This window comes from Eubalaena glacialis, chromosome 3 (assembly GCF_028564815.1).
Source record: "Eubalaena glacialis isolate mEubGla1 chromosome 3, mEubGla1.1.hap2.+ XY, whole genome shotgun sequence".
In the NCBI taxonomy this organism is placed as follows: domain Eukaryota; kingdom Metazoa; phylum Chordata; class Mammalia; order Artiodactyla; family Balaenidae; genus Eubalaena; species Eubalaena glacialis.
In genome coordinates this window covers 87636903-87661666 of record NC_083718.1, presented here as the reverse complement: position 1 = coordinate 87661666, position 24764 = coordinate 87636903, and the positions used below count along the sequence as shown (strand labels likewise).

Below are 24764 nucleotides of genomic sequence, written 5' to 3'. Positions count from 1 at the left end.
TGTTGGTGGCTGCAAGCTCAGGATTTCAATCAATGCATTCCAGTAACCCTAAAGTGAGGAACTCTCCGTCAGGAAACACACAGAGGTGAGGGCTAGGGCCTGGCCCAGCTGCCCCTTGGGGATGTCATAGTGGACCATGAACGCTCATTGGTGGAACAACATGTTGAATTAGAAGCGAATGGGGAAAGAAAAAAAGATAAGTAAATTGTGATAGAATAGTGAATCAGAGTTTAGGTTAGAGTTTTCCTCTGTTATTATTTGTCCATTTTTACCTGGCCGCTCCAATTTACCACCCCTTTCCTCACCAAAACATAAAGAAAAAGACCTTTAAGACCAGCCAGTACAGTGAGCTAAACTTGGCACATGAGGAAACTGAGACCTGGAATGGTGAGGAGGCCTAAGGTCCTAGAACTAAAACACCAGCCCCTGGACTCCCACTGTGCGGCCTTTTCCTCTGTTCCATGGAAGTTAAGCTGATGCCCTAAAAGAATTTTTTCCTTCTCCCCTGGCGGCAGTGGTTAGTGTGTCTGCGCTGGTGTGATACTGCTTGTTCAGGGAGTAGTGTCCTGGAGGGTTTCCCTAACCTGCCAGTCATGGGTACGTTTCCTCGCACTCTCCTGGACCTGCTCGTACTTTCCAGCAGGGAGGCTAGTCTCTTGTTACAGCTGTTCCTTGTCATCAGCCGAGGGGCGGGTGGTATTTTGATCTTAACGATGTCTGTTTGTTTACTCTGAGCTAGTCTTAGTGTGAGAGTCATTTCTCTATGTACATAGAAACCGTTGTCCTTTATTGACAGAAGCCCTAGAGATGGGTCCCCATGTGACTCTAGGGTTCCCAAGACCTGGCAGGCCACTCTGCTTGATCCTCCTCTCTGTTGAGAGCTCTGAGATGAGAGCAGGGGAGGAGGGAGCAAGCAAGTGGCTGAGGTGAAAGGTGGGGTGGTTACTTAGTGGTCCAGGTCTCCTTGACCTATGATAAAAATCAGTCCTCCCTCATTTGTGCTGCCCAGTTGTATCCGGTGTCTGATCTCCCTTTGTTATTTGTCTCTTTTAGTAGCCCTAAGTCAAAGCAGGAGGTGATGGTCCGTCCCCCTACAGTGATGTCCCCATCTGGAAACCCCCAGCTGGATTCCAAATTCTCCAATCAGGGTAAACAGGGGGGCTCAGCCAGCCAATCCCAGCCATCCCCCTGTGACTCCAAGAGTGGGGGCCATACCCCTAAAGCACTCCCTGGCCCAGGTGGGAGCATGGGGCTGAAGAATGGGGCTGGAAATGGTGCCAAGGGCAAGGGGAAAAGGGAGCGAAGTATTTCCGCCGACTCCTTTGATCAGAGAGATCCTGGGACTCCAAACGATGACTCTGACATGAAAGGTATGTCTATAAGATATTTGAGACTCAGAGGGAAGTAGGTATTCCTGAGGAAAGGCCTCTGACATTGGTGGATGCCAGAGAGCCTAATAGCAGCCACGTGGGGAGAGTAGGCGCATCAGATTCAGGAGTTCTCGCAGTTTAAGATGGAACTCTTTCTGGTCGTTTTCCTACTGACTGAAGAATAGTTTGGAACCACCTTGTTGACTTCTTGCTCTTGAGGATGCAAGCGTTTTAGGATGTTCCACAGCCCTAGCCACGTTCTTGTGGATGTTCCTGGCCTCCATTCTCTTTGTACTTAAGTGTCAAGCCGGTAGCTCCAGTTTGTCTATGCCAGGGTCCACCCTGGAGCGGTCTTTCTGACACTCCTCTTCTCCATCAAATTCATCCTTCAAGACTTGGGTTTTGTGCACTCTGGCTGCCATTTGGCCAGAGTTGTAGGCACAAGAGGCAGCCCTGGCACTAGTCCAGGTTTGTCACAGTCAATTTCAGTGTGGCAGGAACGAGTGGCTACATGTAGTAGATACAGTAGGCACCAAAATGGAGTGAGCCAGAAAGAGTATGGGACCAATGGCTGTGGTTTTAGGCTTTTTTCCTCCTAGTATAAAATAAAAAATCTTAACTATAGGCCAGAACATGAAACTAGTATTCAAGCAGTGGAAGTGTTACCTCCCGACCCAAATTTGAAACGAGAACCTGGATGATCGTTCCCCTGTCTTTCCTTTCTTCTTCAGGTGTTTGTAGGAGGCCTGTTACGAGCGCCAACACTATGCTGGGGGCTGGGGGTGCCATGGTCAGCAAAACAGAAACAGTTGCTATCCTCAAGGGTTTGAATGCACCTAGATAGCAGATCATTAAACAATTACAGTAAAATTTGATAAATGCTGAAATAAGGGGAGTTAGGGGGCTATGGGTTCAACTAGCAGGGGCAGCCAGTCCAGGAGGATCCAAAAGGGGTTTCCAGGAAGGAGGGACATTTATGCTAGTATCTGAAGAATGCATAGTAGAGAAGTAAGGAGGTGGGGGAAGAGTGCTTTGTAATTAGTCATTTAGGGAGAAGTGTATTTGTGTTTTTATGAATAGAAGAGGTTTTCTCTTAGCAAGGTACTTCCTCCTTGAAATTCTCAAGGTGTTTGCATTATGATGCTGTAAATGCTGGCAGAAAAAAGAGTTTTATTCTTTCTATGACATGACTCTTTTCATTCTTTTAGAATGTAATTCTGCTGACCACATAAAGTCCCAGGATTCCCAGCACACGCCACACTCGATGACCCCGTCAAATGCTACAGTCCCCAGGTCTTCCACCCCCTCCCATGGCCAGACTACTGCCCCAGAGCCCACACCTGCTCAGAAGACTCTCGCCAAAGTGGTGTATGTGTTTTCTACTGAGATGGCCAATAAGTAAGTTGATGGCTGTGTCTTGCTATTGGCGTGGCTTGCGTGTTTGGGCATCTAAGTTCTTATTCCCTTTGAAGATTGATCCTTTTTTTGCCCACTTGTATTATTACTTAAAGTTAACCCTACAGAAAGAGGTAAAATAAAATATAAAACCTCCCCACCCCTACTCCCCAGAGGCAACCATTGATGATACTTCCTTGGCTTTCCTTCCAGAAATGTTTTGTGCGTGTACAAATATACATATATATACTTTTTTAAACACAAAAGGGATTGATTGCACAATATACACTTTTCTGCAACTTAGTATTCTTTTTAAAATGACACAAGTAATGTCCATTTTGGAATAATTAGAAAATGTAAATAACTAAAAAAAAAAAAAATCTCAGGAATTTACAGAGATAACTACTGTGAACATTTTGGTACATACGTCTCTAGTGGATGGATGGATCAATGGATATTTATTTATTTATTTAAAATGTGAATATACCCTAGTTTTTTTCATTTAAGATTTTTAAAATTAAGATATAGAATGAATCTTGGCAGCCTTTAATTATTATTAGGTGTGAGAATTCATTTTACCCTTCTTAGGTTGGGATTTTGAGCTAGGATTCTCTATAAAACACCTACTAGAGTGGATGGCTTTGAAGGAGAAAATCCTGGGGGTTTTTAATACCTCTTTTGAGATTTGCTAATGGCTATCTTTTAATTTCAGAAGTTTGATGGTAAATGATAGACAAATAATGAAAACCTTTTTCTCTTGATTTCTTCTCATTCAACATTGCTGGTGGTTCTTTATACTTCTCCTTCCTCTCTTATACCAGTTTAATCGGGTTAAAGTGCTTTGGATTTACAGTTAGTGAAATAGGAACAAGTCCTAGTGTGTGCATCTCTTCTGTCTTTGCAGAGCTGCAGAAGCTGTATTGAAGGGCCAGGTTGAAACTATTGTCTCTTTCCACATCCAGAACATCTCTAACAGCAAGACAGAGAGAAGCACAGCCCCTCTGGTACGTCATTTTGGAAATGGAATAATGGTTTAAAGGTTCTGCAGTGACCGTAAAGGTGGGAGATGGTGAATTTCACTGATAGGGAGATAGTCTTTTTTTTCTTCTCCCAGTTTTATTGAGATACAATTGACCGACAGCACTGTATAAGTTAAAAGTGTACAGCCTACTGTGCTATATACTGTATACTTTAACTTACATACGTGACGAAATGATTACCATCATCTCATATAGATACAAAATTAAAGACATAGAAAAAAAATATATTTTTTCCTTGTGGTGAGAACTCTTAGGATGTACTTTCTTAACAACTTTTATATAGAACATATGGCAGCATTCATTATATTTATCATGTTGTACATTACATTCTTAGTACTTATTTATTCTATAACTGGAAGTTTGTGCCTTTTGACTACCCTCCTCCAATTCTCCCTCCCCCAGCCCTCCCACTTTTGGTAACCACAAATCTGATCTCTTTTTCTATGAGTTTGTTTGTTTGTTTGTGGTCATTGACCTACAACACTATGTTAGTCTGTGGTATACACATAGTGATTCGATATTTCTATACATTTCAAAATGATCACCATGATAAGTCTAGTTACTGTCTATCACCATACAAAGATATTACATAATCATTGACTGTATTCCCCACACTGTGCATTTCATACCCGTGACTTATTTATTTTGTAACTGAAAGATTGTACCTTTTAATTTTCCTCACCTATTTCTCTCCTCTCCTCAACCCCCTCTCCTCTTTCAGCTACCTGTTTGTTCTCTGTATCTATGACTCTGTTTCTGTTTAGTTATGTTTGTTCATTTGCTTTGTTTTTTAGATTCCACATGTAGGTGAAATCATACAGTATTTGTCTTTCTCTGTCTGACTTATTTCACTTAGCCTAAACCTTCTAGGTCCATCCATGTTTTTGAAAATGGCAAGATTTCATTCTTTTTTATGGCTAAGTAATATTCCATTGTATATATGTACCACATCTTCTTTATCTATTCATCTATTGATGGGCACTTAGGTTGCGTCCATATCTTGGCTATTGTAAATAATGCTGCAGTGAATGTAAGGGTACATGTATCTTTTCTAATCAGTGTTTTTGTTTTCTTTGGATAAATACCTAGGAGTGGAATTGCTGGATTGTATGTTAGTTGTATTTTTAATTTTTTGTGGAATCTCCACACTGTTTTCCATAGTGGCTACACCAATTTACATTCCCACCAACAGTGTATGAAGGTTCAATGGGAGATAATCTTGATGGTATAAACTACATTCTGAGCATTTAACCTAATTGTGTGGTTTTAGGCATATCACACTGCATTGGCCTTTTCTACTAACATGCTGATACATTGATGAATTACTAGGAGAGAAGAGGTACAAAATAAAAAAGGAGATATTTAGATATCTTAGGATTTCCGTCATGTAGCCATCTCTGGGAAATTATGAATTCAGACCCTCTGTACAGAGCAGGATTTTAAAAAATAGCAAACACTCTTGAGTTACTTGAAGAACAGAAAAAAAGCAGAAACAAAAACTACAGTACTGGAGTACATGCTGATGATACCATAATTAAGGTCTCAGTGACTTTCAAAATGATTCTTATTTATTTCAAAGTGAGAGAACCATTGAATGCTTTTAATTGCTTGATATTTCCAAAATTATAGTAAGCGTTAGTCTGTTTCCTCTCTGGAACTTAAGCACCTACTATAAATTACATTAGAAAATGCATATAATGGTTGTTTTAATACATGTAGTGTTCCAAATTGAACCAAAAGATATTTCTTGTGTCTCACGTTGTCAAGGCATTGCACCAAATGCTGTGGGGACACTAGAGGTTCAAGATACAGTCCCTGCGTTCAGGAAGCATAAAATCTAAAACTTGGATGAGTCTTAAACATGGGAAAAGTTAAATGACGATAAACAACTGAAGTGACAATTCAATACAGAATGGATGACATTTCGTCCTTGTTGTATATGAACATAGAAGTCCCCCCCTGTGACATAGCAGGCTTAGGCTTTCCTAGGCCTAGAAAAAAAATTTCATGTCCCTCTGCATCTCTGCTACTCAAGGGTAGACGATGGATATATATAATATTTTAAATGTATATATTTTTAAATTTATACTTTAAAAATATTTGTTTATTTATAATTTATATTGTTTTGGAATGCACAGGGTACATTGCAACTCAAACCGACATTTTATTGACTTAATGACAGATCTTAAGTCATTAAGACAGTTTTCACCTCCACCTTCTCTGGTACTAAAATGAAATCAGAAAAGGAGTTAATAAGGAGGGAATTGGGAATAGTCCAATCACCATTGCTCCAAATCTAAAATAAAAAGGGTGGTACTAAACTGTTTCTTCTGTCACGGTCACCTTGTAGGAAATCAGTGACCACCCTTAGCAACAAAACCATACTTAAACTGGCACTGGAGAGAAAATTAAGGTGACCTCCACACTCCAGTTAAGGAGTCAGAGAGACAGAGGACACTGCAACATCCAGAGTCATCCAAGTTCAGCCAGTCTTACCCCCACCAGTCTCGGTCTGCAGACACAGATGCATGGAGAGTACCAGCAAGTGGAACACTTGCATACATACCCACGGAACGTGAACTGTTCGTGTTCAGGGATACGCATGATGATTCCTGTACAAATCTGCGCCTTGATAAACGTTCCAGAGAGTAGGTGGGGATGTAAGTAAGAGCGTTAGGGGTTTGGAAATACAGCCTTGATTAAGCGAACAGGTAGGAGCAAGTGAACATCAAAAAGGGATCATGCGGCTCACTGGAGGCTGGTGAGAGATCCCTTGATGGAGTCACTAGACTGGGCCCGTCTGTTCTTCAGTACCACCCTTCTCTAGTACCAGTACCTCCAGCAGTGCTGAGGTGTAGACCCAGAACATTACGAGTCCCTCTTCCAGACACTGACAGCATCCGTGTCACCTATTGTAGGTGAGCGTGCCTTTACCCAGGACTTAGTATAGCATCGGTACTTAATAAATAATAATAAGGCGATCATCCAGCCTGTAGAAAGGGCCGTGTGCTGTCTGTTGGAAAGAACAGATCAAGAAACACCACGAGCTAGATAGCCTCAGATTTCTCTGCAGACCCTTCCTGCCTACAGATGATCTTACTACAGTTAATGTACAAATTCTCGTATGGAATCAGTGATCACAAACTGAAAACAGAAATCGGAGATGTCAGGCCCCTGGAAACTCAAGGAGAGGAGTACTTCACTAGTCACCGTGCCAGGGGAAACACTGAAGTGGGGCGGCCGTACCTCCCGCCTCTGACGGGCAGAGTACAGAGCTGGAAGTGACAACGACTTTCAGTTGAAAACATTAGACTTTTTGATTGACAATGAGAAGTCTACATACCCAGTTATACTTTCGGGGAAAGAAAAAGGTGTTAGGTACAGCCTCCCACATACCAAGAAACTAATCTCTCCCTGAATCAGAAACACATAGTAGACATGTGATATCAAACCTGTTCCTCGAAATAGATACTCAAATGTATTCACTTTGGCAGCGTGGCTTTCCCTTGGCATGCTTTAAAGTTATTGAAACCTAATCTTCAGCAAGGGAAAGAGGATGCCGTTTGACAGCAAAGTGTGAGAAAGAAATCAGAATGTCTGCATGTCCAGAGTGGGGTTGTACATGAGCAGTTTCTACGGCAAGTGTCAGTGTGGATTTCTGTGGCTGGGACAAGTCCTTTATAACATATCTTGCTCTTCTCATTGCCCTTCTGTTCAGTTCACCAGTGATTTTTAAAATCTCGTTTATCTTCAGAACACACAGATATCTGCCCTTCGGAATGATCCGAAACCTCTCCCACAACAGCCCCCCGCTCCAGCCAACCAGGACCAGACTTCTTCCCAGAACACCAGACTGCAGCCAACTCCACCCATTCCGGCACCAGCACCCAAGCCTGCCGCCCCCCCGCGTCCCCTGGACCGGGATAGTCCTGGGGTAGAAAACAAACTGATTCCTTCTGTAGGCAGCCCTGCCAGCTCCACTCCACTGCCGCCAGACGGTACCGGGCCAAACTCGACGCCCAACAACCGAGCAGTGACTCCCGTTTCCCAGGGGAGCAGTAGCTCTTCAGCAGATCCCAAAGCCCCCCCGCCTCTGCCGGTGTCCAGTGGAGAGCCCCCCTCACTGGGGGAGAACCCCGACGGGCTGTCTCAGGAGCAGCTGGAGCACCGGGAGCGCTCCTTGCAGACGCTCAGAGACATCCAGCGCATGCTCTTCCCTGACGAGAAAGAGTTCCCAGGAGGGCAGAGCGGGGGGCCCCAGCAGAATACTGGGGTGTTAGATGGACCTCAGAAAAAACCAGAAGGGCCAATACAGGCCATGATGGCTCAATCCCAAAGCCTAGGTAAGGGACCTGGGCCCCGGACAGACGTGGGGGCTCCATTTGGCCCTCAGGGACACAGAGATGTGCCCTTTTCTCCGGATGAAATGGTTCCACCTTCCATGAACTCCCAGTCTGGGCCCATTGGACCCGACCACCTGGATCACATGACCCCTGAGCAGATAGCGTGGCTGAAACTGCAGCAGGAGTTCTATGAGGAGAAGAGGAGAAAGCAGGAGCAAGTGGTCGTGCAGCAGTGCTCCCTCCAGGACATGATGGTCCATCAGCACGGGCCGCGGGGCGTGGTCCGAGGGCCTCCCCCTCCGTACCAGATGACCCCCAGCGAGGCCTGGGGGCCTGGGGGTGCAGAGCCCTTTGCCGACGGGATCAACATGCCCCATTCTCTGCCCCCGAGGGCCATGGCTCCCCACCCCAACATGCCAGGGAGCCAGATGCGCCTCCCTGGATTTGCAGGAATGATGAACTCTGAAATGGAGGGGCCTAATGTCCCCAACCCGGCATCTAGACCAGGTCTTTCTGGAGTCAGCTGGCCAGACGATGTGCCAAAAATCCCAGATGGTCGAAACTTCCCGCCTGGCCAGGGCGTCTTCAGTGGTCCTGGCCGAGGGGAACGTTTCCCAAACCCCCAAGGATTGTCTGAAGAGATGTTTCAACAGCAGCTGGCAGAGAAACAGCTGGGTCTGCCCCCGGGGATGACCATAGAAGGCATCAGGCCCGGCATGGAGATGAACAGGATGATCCCTGGCTCCCAGCGACACATGGAGCCAGGGAGTAATCCCATCTTCCCTCGAATACCAGTGGAGGGCCCGCTGAGCCCTTCTAGGGGTGACTTTCCAAAAGGAATGCCCCCACAGATGGGCCCCGGTCGGGAACTCGAGTTTGGGATGGTTCCTAGTGGGATGAAGGGAGATGTCAGTCTAAATGTCAACATGGGATCCAACTCTCAGATGATACCTCAGAAGATGAGAGAGGCTGGGGCGGGGCCCGAGGAGATGATGAAACTCCGCGCCGGCGGTGCAGACATGCTGCCTGCTCAGCAGAAGATGGTGCCCCTGCCCTTCGGCGAGCACCCTCAGCAAGAGTATGGCATGGGCCCCAGGCCGTTCCTCCCCATGTCTCAGGGTCCAGGCGGCAACAGTGGCTTGCGGAATCTCAGAGAACCAATTGGGCCCGACCAAAGGACTAACAGCCGGCTCAGTCATATGCCACCACTACCTCTCAACCCTTCTAGTAACCCCACCAGCCTCAACACGGCTCCTCCCGTTCAGCGCGGCCTGGGGCGGAAGCCCGTGGATCTCTCTGTGGCAGGCAGCCAGGTGCATTCCCCAGGCATTAACCCTCTGAAGTCTCCCACGATGCGCCAAGTCCAGTCGCCAATGCTGGGCTCGCCCTCGGGGAACCTCAAGTCCCCCCAGACTCCATCGCAGCTGGCAGGCATGCTGGCGGGCCCAGCTGCTGCTGCTTCCATTAAGTCCCCCCCCGTCTTGGGGTCTGCTGCTGCTTCGCCTGTTCACCTCAAGTCTCCATCACTTCCCGCCCCGTCACCTGGATGGACCTCCTCTCCAAAACCTCCCCTTCAGAGTCCCGGGATCCCTCCAAACCATAAAGCACCCCTCACCATGGCCTCCCCAGCCATGCTGGGAAGTGTAGAGTCAGGTCAGTATGCTTTCATCCTCACAGTTGCACCTTAAAGCCAGAGATTGCAAAAGCCTGATTTACGTACTTTAAGAAAACTGGTGTCTTAACCTGATGATGCAACCAAAGGAGGTGGCTTTTGCCAAGATGGACGTATTTGTGGCAGAGTGCGTAATCGGGACTTCCATGGGGTTATGCTCTTAGTGCAGAATATGTTTCTCAGATAGGGCTGGGAGGAAGATGGGAAATGTGCGTCATTTCACTGAATGATTTACATTTGCACAGTGAACTCACGGTGGTGGAATAGAATGTCTCAACAGTGGGTAAATGTGGCCTTAAATACTAGATCCACCCACTTCAAAGGGCTGCCTTCATCATGTCAAGAGAGTCTGAGTATCATCCCAAGCAAAGAGGGGAGGCTGCTGAGAGACTTGAGTGGTTCTCGTAAATACGTGTTGACCATAGAAACTGTTACCGAAACATTCTCCTTGGTAAACTGCTGTCCTCACAGATCAGCTACAATTTATTAGTATTTTCTTCCTAGGAGAAGCTCTCACTGATGATGGTGGTTTTGTGAACGGGACCAGAGGTGGTCAGTGGAAGATGAGCACTGAGGTATAAATACTAGGTCTGTGCTGTCTCCACTTGAGAAAACACTAGAATCAGAATAAGATACGAGATTTATCCTACCAAGCTAAAGTGTGTCTCTCCGTTGGGTAGCAGTTCACAAAAGCAGTACAGTGGAGTTGCCCCCTCAGACCTTTTCAGTTCAGACATCTTGGTGGCAGAAAATCAATCAAGAGCATGTGTAGGGCGATTCTGTTAGTACCTGGGGTGGGATTGCTAATCTGGCTTCCTAGCATACTAATGCCTGAGTCAAATTCTAAATTGTGATTGGCAAGGGAAAGAGATCCATTAAGAGTTGCCTGTAACCCATGGTTTTCCCAAGTTTGAACTAATATTTCTTACGCATTCTTGGTGCGTTTGTGTTCCCATCTGCTGAGCTGTCACCTCCATCTCACACTGCAGTCTCCCTCTGCACAGACACGGAGCTTGACTAGAGACTGATGATTCATGTCCTGGGTCTCATAACACTGTCCTGTTCATCTGTCTCATTCCTGGCCCTGCTAGTTCATAATGATAGGCCCAGTAGCTTTCAAGAGAAATCTAATTCCCTGCCCTTTTTTGTTTTGTCTTGCTTTCTTCTCCTAGGTGGCCCCCCACCTCCTACAGCCAGCCAGTCTGCCTCTGTGAGTATCCCGGGAAGTCTTCCCTCTAGTACACCTTACACCATGCCTCCAGAGCCGACCCTTTCCCAGAACCCACTGTCTATTATGATGTCTCGAATGTCCAAGTTTGCAATGCCCAGTTCTACCCCGTTATACCACGATGCCATCAAGACCGTGGCCAGCTCAGATGACGACTCCCCTCCAGCTCGTTCTCCCAACTTGCCATCAATGAATAATATGCCAGGTAAGAAATCAGGAAGATAGGATATGGAGCTAGCTCTGGACAAAAGAAAAACTTCTTGAAGTCTTTTCTTGATGGCTGGACGTTCACCAAGTTGAAAAAGTATACCATCTGAGTTAGTTTCAGTAAAACTAAAGTGTCTTGCCTAGAGGAAGAGAATGATCACAATATTTTTTATTAGCTTAATTCAGTATTTGTTGATAAGAAAGCAGGTTTCTTTATAGTTCTTGTCATTTTCTTATGGAAGTTTTGATGCTTCTGTGTACCTAGATGCTTTTTTTTTTTTTTTTGGTGGAGGTTGGGGAGGTCCTCCTGGCACAAAACTGAGAGCGGTATCTTTTTAACATGCTGATCGGAATGTCTTTAGTCCTCAGATATTTTCCTGGAAGGGCAGCTTCAAACCACAAGCAGCCACAGGATTTCAGACAATGGAAAGCCCCTACTTCCTAGAGAATCACTTTCTTTAGGACTAGAGAGAGAATAAAATTCCTCCCTTCCCTACTCATTCTGTTCTCCTTCACTCCTACACCTCCCGTCTCCCCAAATCTCACTAGTAGGATATGATCTGGTATGGTGAAGGTGGTCAGTAAAGAGACCATGACTTCTGAGCCATGGGTTTCTGGTTCCAGTTTCGTTCTGATTGTTAGGGATGCTCTTTATCATCAGGCAGGTGAGGGCATGCTCCGTGGGTGGCACAAGCACCATCCTTACCATTCTCAGTGGTTAACTCCATGGAGAGACCAAATATTTAAATGTCCCAGAGACCAGAGCAGAACCTGTGTGTTTTCCTTTTCCATTAAAAATTAGCTTTTCTTTACCATTTCATATAACGTAGAGTTGGAAATGCTCTCTCTGTAAGGTAATATAAAATAGTGATGCCAAGTATCAATTGAAAAAGGCCTGTTTGGTTTCCTTGTTCTTATTGCTGATTCTTAGACTCATAGGACTGATTAGTCCTCTTTCTCCAAAAAGGACCATACTAAGTCATCCAGGCAAATTGTTTTCTTCTATATTAAATGTCTCCAATGAAGAAGACTGTACTCATTTGCATATTCACTTGTAACTTTTCACACAGGAGACTTTCTTCCTAGCTGTCTTCTATATACCTTTGTGTCCTACAGTTTAAGACTCAATAATATATTGTCTTGTAGAGCTGTTGGTTTGTGTGCCCCAAAATGTATTGTAATCTTATTGAGGGCAGAGATTGTGCATTGTATGTTTCCCCAGCACAGTACCGTGCACACTTGATGCACAATAGTTTTTTTGTTAATTTGATTTATGATAGTTTTCCTGAGTTGCTTTTGGTTAAGTTGATTCCTTTGATATCTTTATTTTTCTAGGAATGGGCATTAATACACAGAATCCTCGAATTTCAGGTCCAAACCCCGTGGTTCCAATGCCAACCCTCAGCCCAATGGGAATGACCCAGCCACTTTCTCACTCCAATCAGATGCCCTCTCCGAATGCCATGGGACCCACCATACCTCCTCATGGGGTCCCGATGGGGCCTGGCTTGATGTCACACAATCCTATCATGGGGCATGGGTCCCAGGAGCCTCCGATGGTACCTCAAGGACGGATGGGTTTCCCCCAGGGCTTCCCTCCAGTTCAGTCTCCTCCACAGCAGGTTCCATTTCCTCACAATGGCCCCAGTGGGGGGCAGGGCAACTTCCCAGGAGGGATGGGTTTCCCAGGAGAAGGGCCCCTTGGCCGCCCCAGCAACCTGCCCCAAAGTTCAGCAGATGCAGCACTTTGCAAGCCTGGAGGCCCAGGGGGTCCTGACTCCTTCGCTGTCCTGGGGAACAGCATGCCTTCAGTGTTCACAGACCCAGATCTACAGGAGGTCATCCGACCTGGAGCCACCGGAATACCTGAGTTTGATCTGTCTCGCATTATTCCATCTGAGAAGCCTAGCCAGACACTGCAATATTTCCCTCGAGGGGAAGTCCCAGGCCGTAAACAGCCCCAGGGTCCTGGACCTGGGTTTTCGCACATGCAGGGGATGATGGGCGAACAAGCCCCCAGAATGGGACTAGCATTACCTGGCATGGGAGGTCCAGGGCCAGTGGGAACTCCGGACATCCCTCTTGGTACAGCTCCATCCATGCCAGGCCACAACCCAATGAGACCACCAGCCTTTCTCCAGCAAGGCATGATGGGACCTCACCATCGGATGATGTCACCAGCACAATCTACAATGCCCGGCCAGCCCACCCTGATGAGCAATCCAGCTGCTGCCGTGGGCATGATTCCTGGCAAGGATCGAGGGCCTGCCGGGCTCTACACCCACCCTGGGCCTGTGGGCTCTCCAGGCATGATGATGTCCATGCAGGGCATGATGGGACCCCAACAGAACATCATGATCCCCCCACAGATGAGGCCCCGGGGCATGGCCGCTGACGTGGGCATGGGTGGATTTAGCCAAGGACCTGGCAACCCAGGAAACATGATGTTTTAAGCTGCTAAGATTGGATGTGCCGATCCTTGTCAAGATGAGATTCCAGGTCCTGAGAGCTGCTTTGAGGGAGTTCCAGGAGTACTGTTGGTCATGCAATAGGAGAACAGAGACCCAAGGGCTGCTTTGGGGGAGGGGGGAACTCGAGAATGTATGGATTTATCTGAAAACAAATTATTCATTTAATCAACAGGTGTGTTTTTTTTAAGATTTATTTTTTAAAAATTATTTTTGTGGACTTGGGTATCCCATGATGGCACCTACTTTTGGGAATCTGTAGCCGTGCTTTGAGAATTGCCATGGGTCATGTGTTGCACCATTCTCTGTATGTTTACGTCCTTTGGACTGGCTTCTCCCAGGATTCTTTTCTGGTTTTGTTTTGGCTTTGGGCTTTATTTTTTTTGTGTGTACTGTACTATATTGTAAAAGGGATTTTAGCAGAGACTTTAGTCTTTGGGACAAGAGAACAGGAATGCTGGGCTGTTTACTTTAGGTGGAGAATCCATCTTCAGACCTTTGGACTATTTTCTTTCAACTCCAGTGTATAGAAAAACCAAACTACGACCTCAGAGCAGAGTATTAATGAAAAGCACAAAAAGAGGAACTAAGTTCAGCGAGGGGTGGGGGGAGGGGGGAGATTTTTCTTTTTAAAAATAATGATGCTTAGGACATTTGTTTTTCAGTTCAAGTGCTCTTCAGCACTGTCTGTCTCTCCCAATCTGAAGACCCACCTTCACCTTTTTCTCTTGTTTTCCCTCCTCTCTCCTTCCCTGTCTTCTTGGTTAAGTGAGTTTCCTCCTGTTGTGTCCCCCACTGGTGACCCCCTGCTTCCCTCCGCTCTTTTTCCCTTTGGCAGCTGCAATACACGGTGTTATTTGGGGGAAATAAATCTAACGAAGCCTCGCCTTCCATGCCGAGCGTTGTCCCGGCTCTGGGAGGGAAAGGTCTGTCTTTGGGATGCTCGATGGTCTTCTTTGCCCTTCGTCTTTTCTTCCCCAACCTACCCTTCCCTGCCCACCTTGTTTTCTGTTCTCCTTTTACTAGGAATTCCCAAGTGAATTTTATTAATGTGGGAGTGGAACAGATGCTAAAAGCTATCCAAGATTTTGTTTTTGTTTTTAATTTTGTGTTTCCTTCCCTTTCCTCCCCGTCCCATGCGTCAAACGTTCTGTGTAACCTCCATTAAATTTGGTACAAAACCACTCACCAGAGCTGTGGTGTCAGAAAAATAAAATATATTGTTTCTTACAAAATTGAATTGCCTTTTTTGTCCATTTGGATTCCTGTTTGTTCAGTATTGGGCATATTAGTTGCCATGTGACCCAGAAGCATAGTAGCTTTGTATCGGAGTTGATCTGGGTGAAGGTTAGGGGAAGTACATAAAAGCGCTTTTGCAGATGAAGCGTATTGCTTGCTGTTGAGGCGTAACTACTCGTGTAGACTGATCCTGTGCTGTTTCTGTCCCAATCAGGAAATCCTAGCTATAGGCAGAAGAGCAGCCCTGGTCCCCATGCCCCACCTCTAGAGGCAATTCATGGTCTTTACTGGGAATTTTTGTGAGAGCCAATGTAATGGTGTGAAGTAATTAAGAGGCCAAAGGTATATTTTTAGTCATTTGAAAAGCCATGAAATGTCCCTGGAGCTTGTCAAGGTGAAGTATTCTTACTGCACCCGCAATCGTGGGTCTCTGTCGTCCGTTCTGCTTCCCCACCTCGCTGCCTGCCCGCGTCCCCTCTGCAGGCCCTGCTCAGTCTACACAGTTCACTTCCACGCACACACCTTCGGCACGTCAGCGTGTGTCCCGCAAGGTACGCCTCTAAGGGACCAGCTGTTTGTGTTTCTGTGCAGTTAGGTTTGTTCTGCTGTGTGTATTTGAGTTGTAGGCGTCTTTAGCTAAGCAAGTGGGCGTCCGTGTGCGTGTCTGTTCTCAGGTGAGAGAATCTAAGCGAGGAGCAGCAGGTGCAGAGTCGTCTGCAGACAGGCTTGTACAGATTGGGCTCTGCTGGTGTTCCACAGTCTGAGTTTTACCTATGAATGTTTCTCTCTCTCCCCGAGAGTGTTTTGAGAGTCACTTTCTCTTCCACCTTCAGCAGCCCTATCTTCTCAGTAACACAAGAGCCCCAGACCACAAAAGTGAGATTTAATTTGAGCACCTCCTCTACCAGTCACCTCCACTCTACTTGCGTTCCCTTGCAAAGTCTTGAGGGGCCCTAGGAAGTAGGTCGTAATCATCTCATTTGCAGTTGAGAAAACTGGGCTCACTGGTTTAAGAATTCTTACACAATCAGATCTTTACAGAGGGTCCTGGGCGGTGAAAATTTTACCTTGTGGAGAAATTAGGAGAGTACAACGAGCATTTTGTTTCATGAATTTAGCCCTGTTCCTAGGTTCTCTGGCTTTGAAGTAATGGAAGAGAACAGGGAAACAGCTAGGCATGGGGAGCGTGAGATGAGAGCCCTGAAAGGAAGGCTGGGACCTGGCGTTTGTCCACTGGTCTGGCTTCGTGGGCAGCCCCACTTCCTGCTGCATCTCATAGTGCTGTGGTCACTAATGCTGTGTGGTCCCTTTGCGTCTGTCCCAAGGAGGGAGCCAAAGGCAGGCAGGAGTCTTGTGGACCCTTGCTGGGAGAGGCTGGGGATGTGGCACTCTGCGCGCTGCCCCCTGCTGGAGAACTTGCAGCAGTGCAGACCAACTTACCCGTTTCAAAGGAGCTGGGTTTTGAAAAGACCCCTTCATAAATCTTCATTCATTTACATTATCAGCATACACATTTCATCATGATGACATCTGATAAACTAAGTTCATTTGGGGTTTAAATGTAACAATTTCTAATTTGCCACTCTTGCTATGAAATAAAATCACATTTGAGAGATTGGATGCTTTTGCATGGAGAACTAATGATGCAAGATTTTTTTAAAAATCAGCGAAGGGGTGATAAAGATGTTTCATGTTAACATAATCCCGTGAAAGCCAAGGCAGTCTCTCCCACTCCTGCCCCTGCCAAAATTTTGGGATTAAATGAAGGAGATACAATAATGATGTGTAACTTCATTTCTGGGCCAAGTGGTGAGGTGTGGATCATAGCATTATTTCTTAAGGACTAATGAAGCGTATGTGGTATTTTCCCTAAAACAATGTGAAATAAAATTAATTACTTTTTTAAAGGATCTGCACTTATAAATGAAAACAAGCAAACATAACTGGAGGGGACTTATGAAGGGTTGGGGCAAGAGAAAATAAGTTTTAAAACAATTTTACATATTTTAAAGCTGTGATCCAAAAAATTGATCCAAAATTTCTCCCAGCCTCCCTGCTCTCCTGTACTTCTTGATATTGTGATCATGATGCAACTTCTGTCATCAGGGCAGCTTCCTGGCCATGTGACCTGTGCAGCTGCACAAGGCCCGGCTTGGTTTAATGCTCTGCTGTCACATGTTGAAATTCTTAATAACCTTTGAACAGGGGCTCCACATGTCCGTTTTGCACTGGGTCCCACAGATGAAGTAGCCGGTCCTGGCTGTTGTGAAAAATTCCAGCAGATCCACAGCAGAGCTGGGATCCTGGTCTCTGTCTTTATTCTTGCTTTCTCCTTCCCAGTGGCCGGGAGTACCCTAGACAGGGTGGGTACTGTGTTCCGTTTAAACTGTCTACACTTTAGTCACTTCCTTTTCCTTTTCTGACTACTTTTAAAGTGCTGAGAGGAGAGGAAAGCTGTATTTCACCCAAAGACTCATTTATTCAGCAACCAGCAACCATTTAGAGAGTGCCTAGTGTGTGTCAAGAACTGTGCTAAGGCTGGGACCGGGAAATGCATGTGTGAATTGACCATTCCATGTACTATGATCATTGCCATAGTGAAGGTGCGGACAGAGTGCCACGGGCCAGAGAAGAAGGTACGGTGAAGACTCCACGAAAGGTGGTTTTGAGTTTACTCTTGAAGGAGGGAGTACTTCCTGGTGGAGGGTGGTGGTAGGCTTTTAAACAGGAAGTGGGGGCAGCAAAGGCCTGCTTGTTGCAGCCGGCTGGGCTCTTCAAAGGGGGTGGAGAGAAGAAATTAGCCCAGAAAGAGAACAGGCCACGGGAGAACCTGGGGTGGCCCACTGAGGAGTCTGAACTTCCAAGGTTTAAGCACGGGAATCTGGTGATGAGATTGGCTCTGCAGAAAGATTACTGCCCTGGGGTGTGGAGGATAGGCTGGGGGAGGGGTGAGAGAGCCACAGGAAGATCACGTGCAAAAACTTGCTTATTCTACGAAATCTTTAAACTCACAGACTCATCTCTTTTGCTTTAAAAAACATCAAATTGCATCATATTTCTTCTGCTGCTTAAATAATTGGAGCCTCCTGTCACTTTCTTTTCTCTAACCCAGACCAGTCATGTTTTTCAAAATCACAAACACTTATGTTTAAGAAAAGTCAAGGAATCTTAATTTGGTGGTAAAATTTTAATGACACATTTAAAGCAAACAGTTTATAGAGCCCAGAAGCCGGTTTGTGGCCCAATATTTTATATTGGAGGGAGTTAAATCATAAACTAGATTAAATAGAAGGTATGCTATGAGGATTGTGTAAATAAAAAAGCCTCTCTCTCGCTCGCTCTCTCACACACAGCTTCTTATCTGGGTTACTGTAACAGACCCGATCTGTTTTTTGCCTATAGGTAACCACACTTCAACTGTTAACTTTCTGGCTCAGTGCTTAGTTGTGCTTGGCAACCAATACTGCCAGAGGAAGAAGGTGAGTATATGATCACAGAAAGAAGATAAAGAGAAGCTTCAGAAATGAGTTCCTCACGCGTATTTAAAGCATGGAAAAATTCAGTTATTTCACCAAACATACAAGAACTCAGGCTTCCCTTGCAAAATCCCCCCTCAGAGCCTGAAGCAATTATGAGGGACCCCGGGGTTCCAAAGAACAGGTTAAAAAAAAATGACAAAACCCAGCCTTAGGAAAGTGCAGGTCTTCCCCATGGCGGGGAGAGGGGGACAGGACTGGACTGGTTTGATGTGTGACTCCAGGAAGTTTGGTTCTTCATACTGTACAACCTGCCCACAGCTCTGTGCTAGACTCCCTCTTTCTTTCTCCTGTGGCTGGAGCTAGGGTCAAAGGCAAAAAGGACTTAGAAATCTCAATGGTATTGTGTCCAGTTAATTAGTGTTGAGGGTAGATTTAACTTTTCAAGCTTTTTTTTTTTTTTTTTTTTTTTGTTACAGCCTAAGTTTCTTCCGTTGAAGACTCCTGGGAGCCTGTGTTTACTTCCCAGTCTTTGCCAAGCTTTCAGGAGCTTTCATTTTCCCCGCTTCCCACATAGAAACCCCACAGCTCCGCCAAGAGTTTCTTTTCCTGGAGACTCTCGCCCTTCCCCATGAATCAGTCTGATCTAAGCATGTGCTTTCGGCTGGGCTTTAAGATCTCTGGAGCGCTGGCCTCTGGCTGCTCAGTTCCCAGCATCAAATACAGTCCAGCCGGACCCAGCACCTTGCTAGACACTGAGTCATCACCATTGCCTTCACTCAAAGTGTATTTGGTTACAGGGAATCATGGATTACTGTGATTTATTTTGTTCTCCAAACTGCAAAAGTTCTTCCAGGCTTTGGTGAAGTTCTCTGTTACAGCTGTCAGTAGTTGAGCTATTAAAAAATTTTATACACACACACAGATTTATTTATACAAATGTATATGTACTTTTAATATACTACAGTATGCAAATAATTAAATGCTAGTTTTGAAATGTCAATACACTGTCGTAAAGATTAGTTTGTCTTTTCCTTGTCAACGAAGCTAGAGAATTCCTACAATCCTCTTCATTCCTATTATACTTAGTGTCTGCAAGGCCTTTAAAATATAATCATTATTAGTTAAAAGTGTAATAATACCAATAAGGAAATACAAGGATCACATCCATACAAAGTATGAACTAGGCGTCACTTGGCCCCGGAAAGAAATGGTCTTTAGCATTATATAACAGAATCCATGGTATCAGCAAGGGCCTTATAAGAAACATTGAGCATTTATCTTATATCCTGCACTGTGCTGGGCACAGTGGAGTAAAAGGAAAGTATAACAGCTGCCTACGAGAAGCCTACATCTAATTGAAGAGGTATACGCTAGCAATGGCTGTAAGATAGAACTACATTCTATTCTCAGCATTACCATATTCCATATTCATAGTCCGTATTGAAATAATTACTAAATTAGCCAATAAAGACAGACTAGGGCCATATAGAATGTAGTTTGGTCTTGTGATCATCTCTCCCCTGCCTTTAGATCATTCTCATCAGCATGCAAACATGCCCTGGGATTGGCCCTAGGCCTTCTGCTTACTGTTCTAATTCATCCAGTAACAAATCACTAAATACCATCTGTATGATCGTAAGTCTAGAATTTCTATCTCCCTCTCAGCCTATCCACAGGAGTTCTAGACTCGTAGTCAACTGGCACCTTTGACACTGCCTTGCGAGTGTCTCGCCGGCACCTCAAACTTAAGTCCCAAATTTAACTTCTGAATTTCCCCCAAGTCTAATCTCCATACCCCATTTCCCCATCCCAGTAAATGGTACATGTCCATCCACCTAGTTATCATGTCAGATACACGGGAGTCATTTTTAATTCTTTACTCTTCACGTAAAACCATAAGCAAATCCTTATACGTCTCTTTCCAGAACATATCTTAAATCTATCTACTTCTCTCCATTGCTCTAATTGAAGTTACCATCTTTCACGTCGTCTATTACATTCATTTCTTAACTTCTACTTCCACTCTTGCTCTCCGTCAATCTATTCTCCACATAGTAGCCAGAGTTATCTTAAAAACTATAAGTCATTTACATCAATTCCTTCCTTAAAACCCTTTAATGGCTTTCTAGTATAATTCATATAAAATCCAAGATCTTTAAACAGGGCCTACCAGGCCCCAGGCATTCTCCAGTTTCACCTCATGCCCTTCTCCCCTCACTCACTATGCTCCAGCCAAACCATTCTAACTCCAGTACCTCCAACATGCCAAGCTCTTCCTTCCTCAGGACTCTTACACACACTGGTTTCTTGCACTGGCATGCTCTCGACTCTGGCCCTCCCCAATGGCTGACACCTTCACATCCTTCAGGTCTCAGCTGAATTGTTACCTCCTCAGAAAGGCCTTTTCTGATTACCCCATCAAAATATCCACCCATCCTCAGCGCTCATGCGCACACACACACACACATACACACCATCATTTTGTAGCACAACATCCTATTTGTGTCCTCTGTAGCAATTGTTTATTCTATCTCACCCACTCCATGAAGTCAGAAACCGAATTTTTCTTGCTCGTCACTTGTTCGCCAGCATCTGGCATAGTACCTGCATTCTGAGAGCAATCAGTAAATATTTGTTCAGTGAATGAAAGAAAGGAAGGATCAGTGTGAGTTTCAGAGATTTTGTATGGTTGTGGTACATGAGGTGGTCTCTATAATAAAGCGGGGGGCGGGGGCTACACAGAAGGACAACACACATGAGGGAATGGAGTGGGAATGAACCGGCGAAGACAATCAGGCTAGTTGACATTGAAGCGAACAGCTTAACCAAAGTAGATCATTTGGGTAATAGAATGTGAGATGGAAAAGAGAGGGAAAGAAGAATGGCCCCAAAAGGCAAGAAAAGAAATTTCATTTTGATGTGGGAGGCAGTGGGAAACCACTCTTTGGTCTTGATCAGGGGAATTACATGGTAAATATCTTATAAAATGAGTCTGGCAGGGGCATGCAGAATGGATTGAAGCAAGCAGCCCCAAAGCTGGAAGAGCTGACTGGCAGCACGCACAAGTCATCCAGGGTTGAGGAGGTAAGGCTGCTGGCAGTGAAGAGTAAAGGGTAAAGCCAAGAGGGCTGTGAAGGAAAAGCCCTTAAGACGTCATTAGATATCGGGGGAAAGAAGAAGGAGTCAAGCAATGCCAAGACTGAGAAAATGAAAGGAAGCTAGAATCATGGTGTCAGAAAGGACCCACCTACTGCCCTACAGCGTTCCTGACAGGTGGCCACCCAGTACCGGGAGGCCATTCTATTGAATGTCATCAGTTCTAATATTTAGAAAATTCTGCCACACAAAGAATCAGGCTTCTTTTAGCTTTTTATCTATCCCAATTCTGCTCTTAAGAGTAAATACAGAATAAAGACAGTCCTTATTTCACAGGCCAGCCTTTCAGATAGTTGAAAACAATTATTCTGTACCTCTTAATTCTCTTTTTCCCAGGCTAAATCCCCTTATTCATCAATCAAGAACCATGAGATCTGGTTTTGAGTTCCCTAACAGTTCTCACGGTTTTATCCTGCTTTATTACAGCTTATAAACTCCTTGAAAGTACAATGCCGAGAACTGAAGAGAGAGTGGTGACCCAGTCTTGTCTGATCAGCACCGAGCACAGTGAGACTGTTACTTCCTTTTATCTGAACACGGTTCTTCTAATAGGGGAAAGTTATCTTTAAAAAATATATATTTCTGCTGTGGGGTTCCTTTGGAATTTTAGGAAATGAAAACGCCAAGATCTTTTTCATGTAAAATAAGTCATTGCCCTAATCCTACCTAAATTTTGCTTATTTTATATTCTGCATTCAGAATTTTACAGTTATTTCTCCTTAATTTCAATATTAATTTTAATCTATTATTCCAGAATCTTAAAGTCCTTAGAAAATTGTTCTAACATTGTTTGTATTGGTTCTCTCCAAGTGATGAAAGGGCCCAGAATAAAGTCCTGAAGCTCACAATTAGAGTTACTCTTTTTTTTTCACCTATTTCTTTTTATTGTGGTAAAAAAGAAATAACATAAAATTTACCATTTTAACCATTTTTAAGTGTACAATTCTGTGGTAGTAAGTATATCATCGTGGTTCAACCATCGCCACCATCCCTCTCCAGGACTCTTCATCTTGCAAAACTGAAACTCTGTACCCATTAACAATAACTCCCTGTTTCCTCCTCCCTCCAGCCCCTGGCACCCACCATTTCTACTCTCTGTCTCTATGAATCTGACTGCTCTAGGTGCCTTGAATAAGTGGAATTATCATATAGTATTTGTCCTTTTGTGACTGGCTTATTTCACTTAGCATAATTTCTTCAAGGTTCATCCGTGTTATAGCATGTATGAGAATTTCCCTCCTTTTTAGTGCTGAGTAATATCCATTGTGTGTATATATCCCATTTTTTTAATCCATTCCTCTGTCAGTGGACACTTGGGTTACTTCCATCTTTTGGCTATTGTGAATACTGCTGCTATAAATGTGGGTATACAAATATCTGTTTGAGTCCCTGCTTTAACTTTTTTTTCTTTAATTAATCTTTAATGTAAGTCAACTTCATTAACTTACAGAAGTAGAATTGCTGGATCATATGGTAATTTTAAGCTTGATTTTTTTGAGGAATTGCCACACAGTTTTCCACAGTGGCTATACCATTTTGCATTCCCACCAGGAATGTACAAGGCTTCCAATTTCTCTGCATCCTTGCCAACACTTGTTACTTTCTGTTTGTTTGTTTGTTTGTTTAATAATAGCCATCCTAATGGGTGTGAAGTGGTTTGGGTTTGCATTGTCCTGATGACTAGTGATGCTGAACATTGTTTCATGTGCTTATGGTCCATCTGTATATCTTCTTTAGAGAAATGTCTATTCAAGTCCTTTGCCCTTTTTTTTTTTTAACATCTTTATTGGAGTATAATTGCTTTACAATGGTGTGTTAGATTCTGCTTTATAACAAAGTGAATCAGCTATATATATACATATATCCCCATATCTCCTCCCTCTTGCATCTCCCTCCCACCCTCCCTATCCCACCCCTCTAGGTGGTCACAAAGCTCCAAGCTGATCTCCCTGTGCTATGCGGCTGCTTCCCACTAGCTAGCTATTCTACATTTGGTAGTATATATAAGTCCATGCCACTGTCTCACTTCGTCCCAGCTTACCCTTCCCCCTCCCTGTGTCCTCAAGTCCATTCTCTACGTCTGCATCTTTATTCCTGTCCTGCCCCTAGGTTCTTCAGAACCTTTTTTTTTTTTTTTTTTTAGATTCCATATATATGTGTTAGCATACGGTACTTATTTTTCTCTTTCTGACTTATTTCACTCTGTATGACAGTCTCTAGGTCCATCCACCTCACAACAAATAACTCCATTTCATTTCTTTTTATGGCTGAGTAATATTCCATTGTATATATGTGCCACATCTTCTTTATCCATTCATCTGTCGATGGGCACTTAGGTTGCTTCCATATCCTGGCTATTGTAAACAGAGCTGCAATGAACATTGTGGTACATGACTCTAGAGCTAATCAATGAATTTGGTAAAGTAACAGGATACAAAATTAATGCACAGAAATCTCTTGCATTCCTATACACTAATGATGAAAAATCTGAAAGAGAAATTAAGGAAACACTCCCATTTACCACTGCAACAAAAAGAATAAAATACCTAGGAATAAACCTACCTAAGGAGACAAAAGACCTGTATACAGAAAACTGTAAGACACTGATGAAAGAAATTAAAGATGATACAAAGAGATGGAGAGATATACCACGTTCTTGGATTGGAAGAATCAACATTGTGAAAATGACTCTACTACCCAAAGCAATCTACAGATTCAATGCAATCCCTATCAAACTACCACCGGCATTTTTCACAGAACTAGAACAAAAAATTTCACAATTTGTATGGAAACACAAAAGACCCCGAATAGCCAAAGCAATCTTGAGAAAGAAAAATGGAGCTGGAGGAATCAGGTGCCCTGATTTCAGACTATACTACAAAGCTACAGTAATCAAGACAGTATGGTACTGACACAAAAACAAAAATACAGATCAATGGAACAGGATAGAAAGCTCAGAGATAAACCCACGCACATATGGTCACCTTTGCCCTTTTTTGAATTGGGTTGTTTGTGTCTGTTGAGTTGTAGGAGTTCTTTATATATTCTGGGTATCAATTCCTTATCAGATACATGATTTGTATCTCCCATCCATGGGGTACCTTTTCACTGTTGATAGCGTCCTTTGAAGCACAAACTTTTAAAATTTTGATAATGTCCAACTTATC

General features: G+C 44.3%; 1 protein-coding gene across 1 annotated transcript; it reads left to right on the top strand.

Annotated features, from left to right (window-relative positions):
* The first annotated feature begins 6 nt into the window (after window positions 1-6).
* On the top strand, window positions 7-14923 carry BCL9 (BCL9 transcription coactivator). The gene is made up of 7 exons (XM_061183596.1): window positions 7-85; window positions 1054-1370; window positions 2579-2768; window positions 3670-3769; window positions 7560-9801; window positions 10993-11253; window positions 12591-14923. Exons 1-7 carry the CDS (start codon window positions 33-35, stop codon window positions 13706-13708), a joined length of 4281 nt encoding a protein of 1426 aa, XP_061039579.1. The 5' UTR covers window positions 7-32; the 3' UTR covers window positions 13709-14923.
* The last annotated feature ends 9841 nt before the right edge of the window (window positions 14924-24764 follow it).

Coding starts and splice junctions, on each gene's coding strand:
- BCL9 (XM_061183596.1), top strand. CDS start 33: ATGCATTCCAGTAACCCTAAAGTGAGGAACTCTCCGTCAGGAAACACA. Junction 3,770..7,559: donor AGAGAAGCACAGCCCCTCTG/GTACGTCATTTT, acceptor GTTTATCTTCAG/AACACACAGATATCTGCCCT. Junction 11,254..12,590: donor ATCAATGAATAATATGCCAG/GTAAGAAATCAG, acceptor TTATTTTTCTAG/GAATGGGCATTAATACACAG.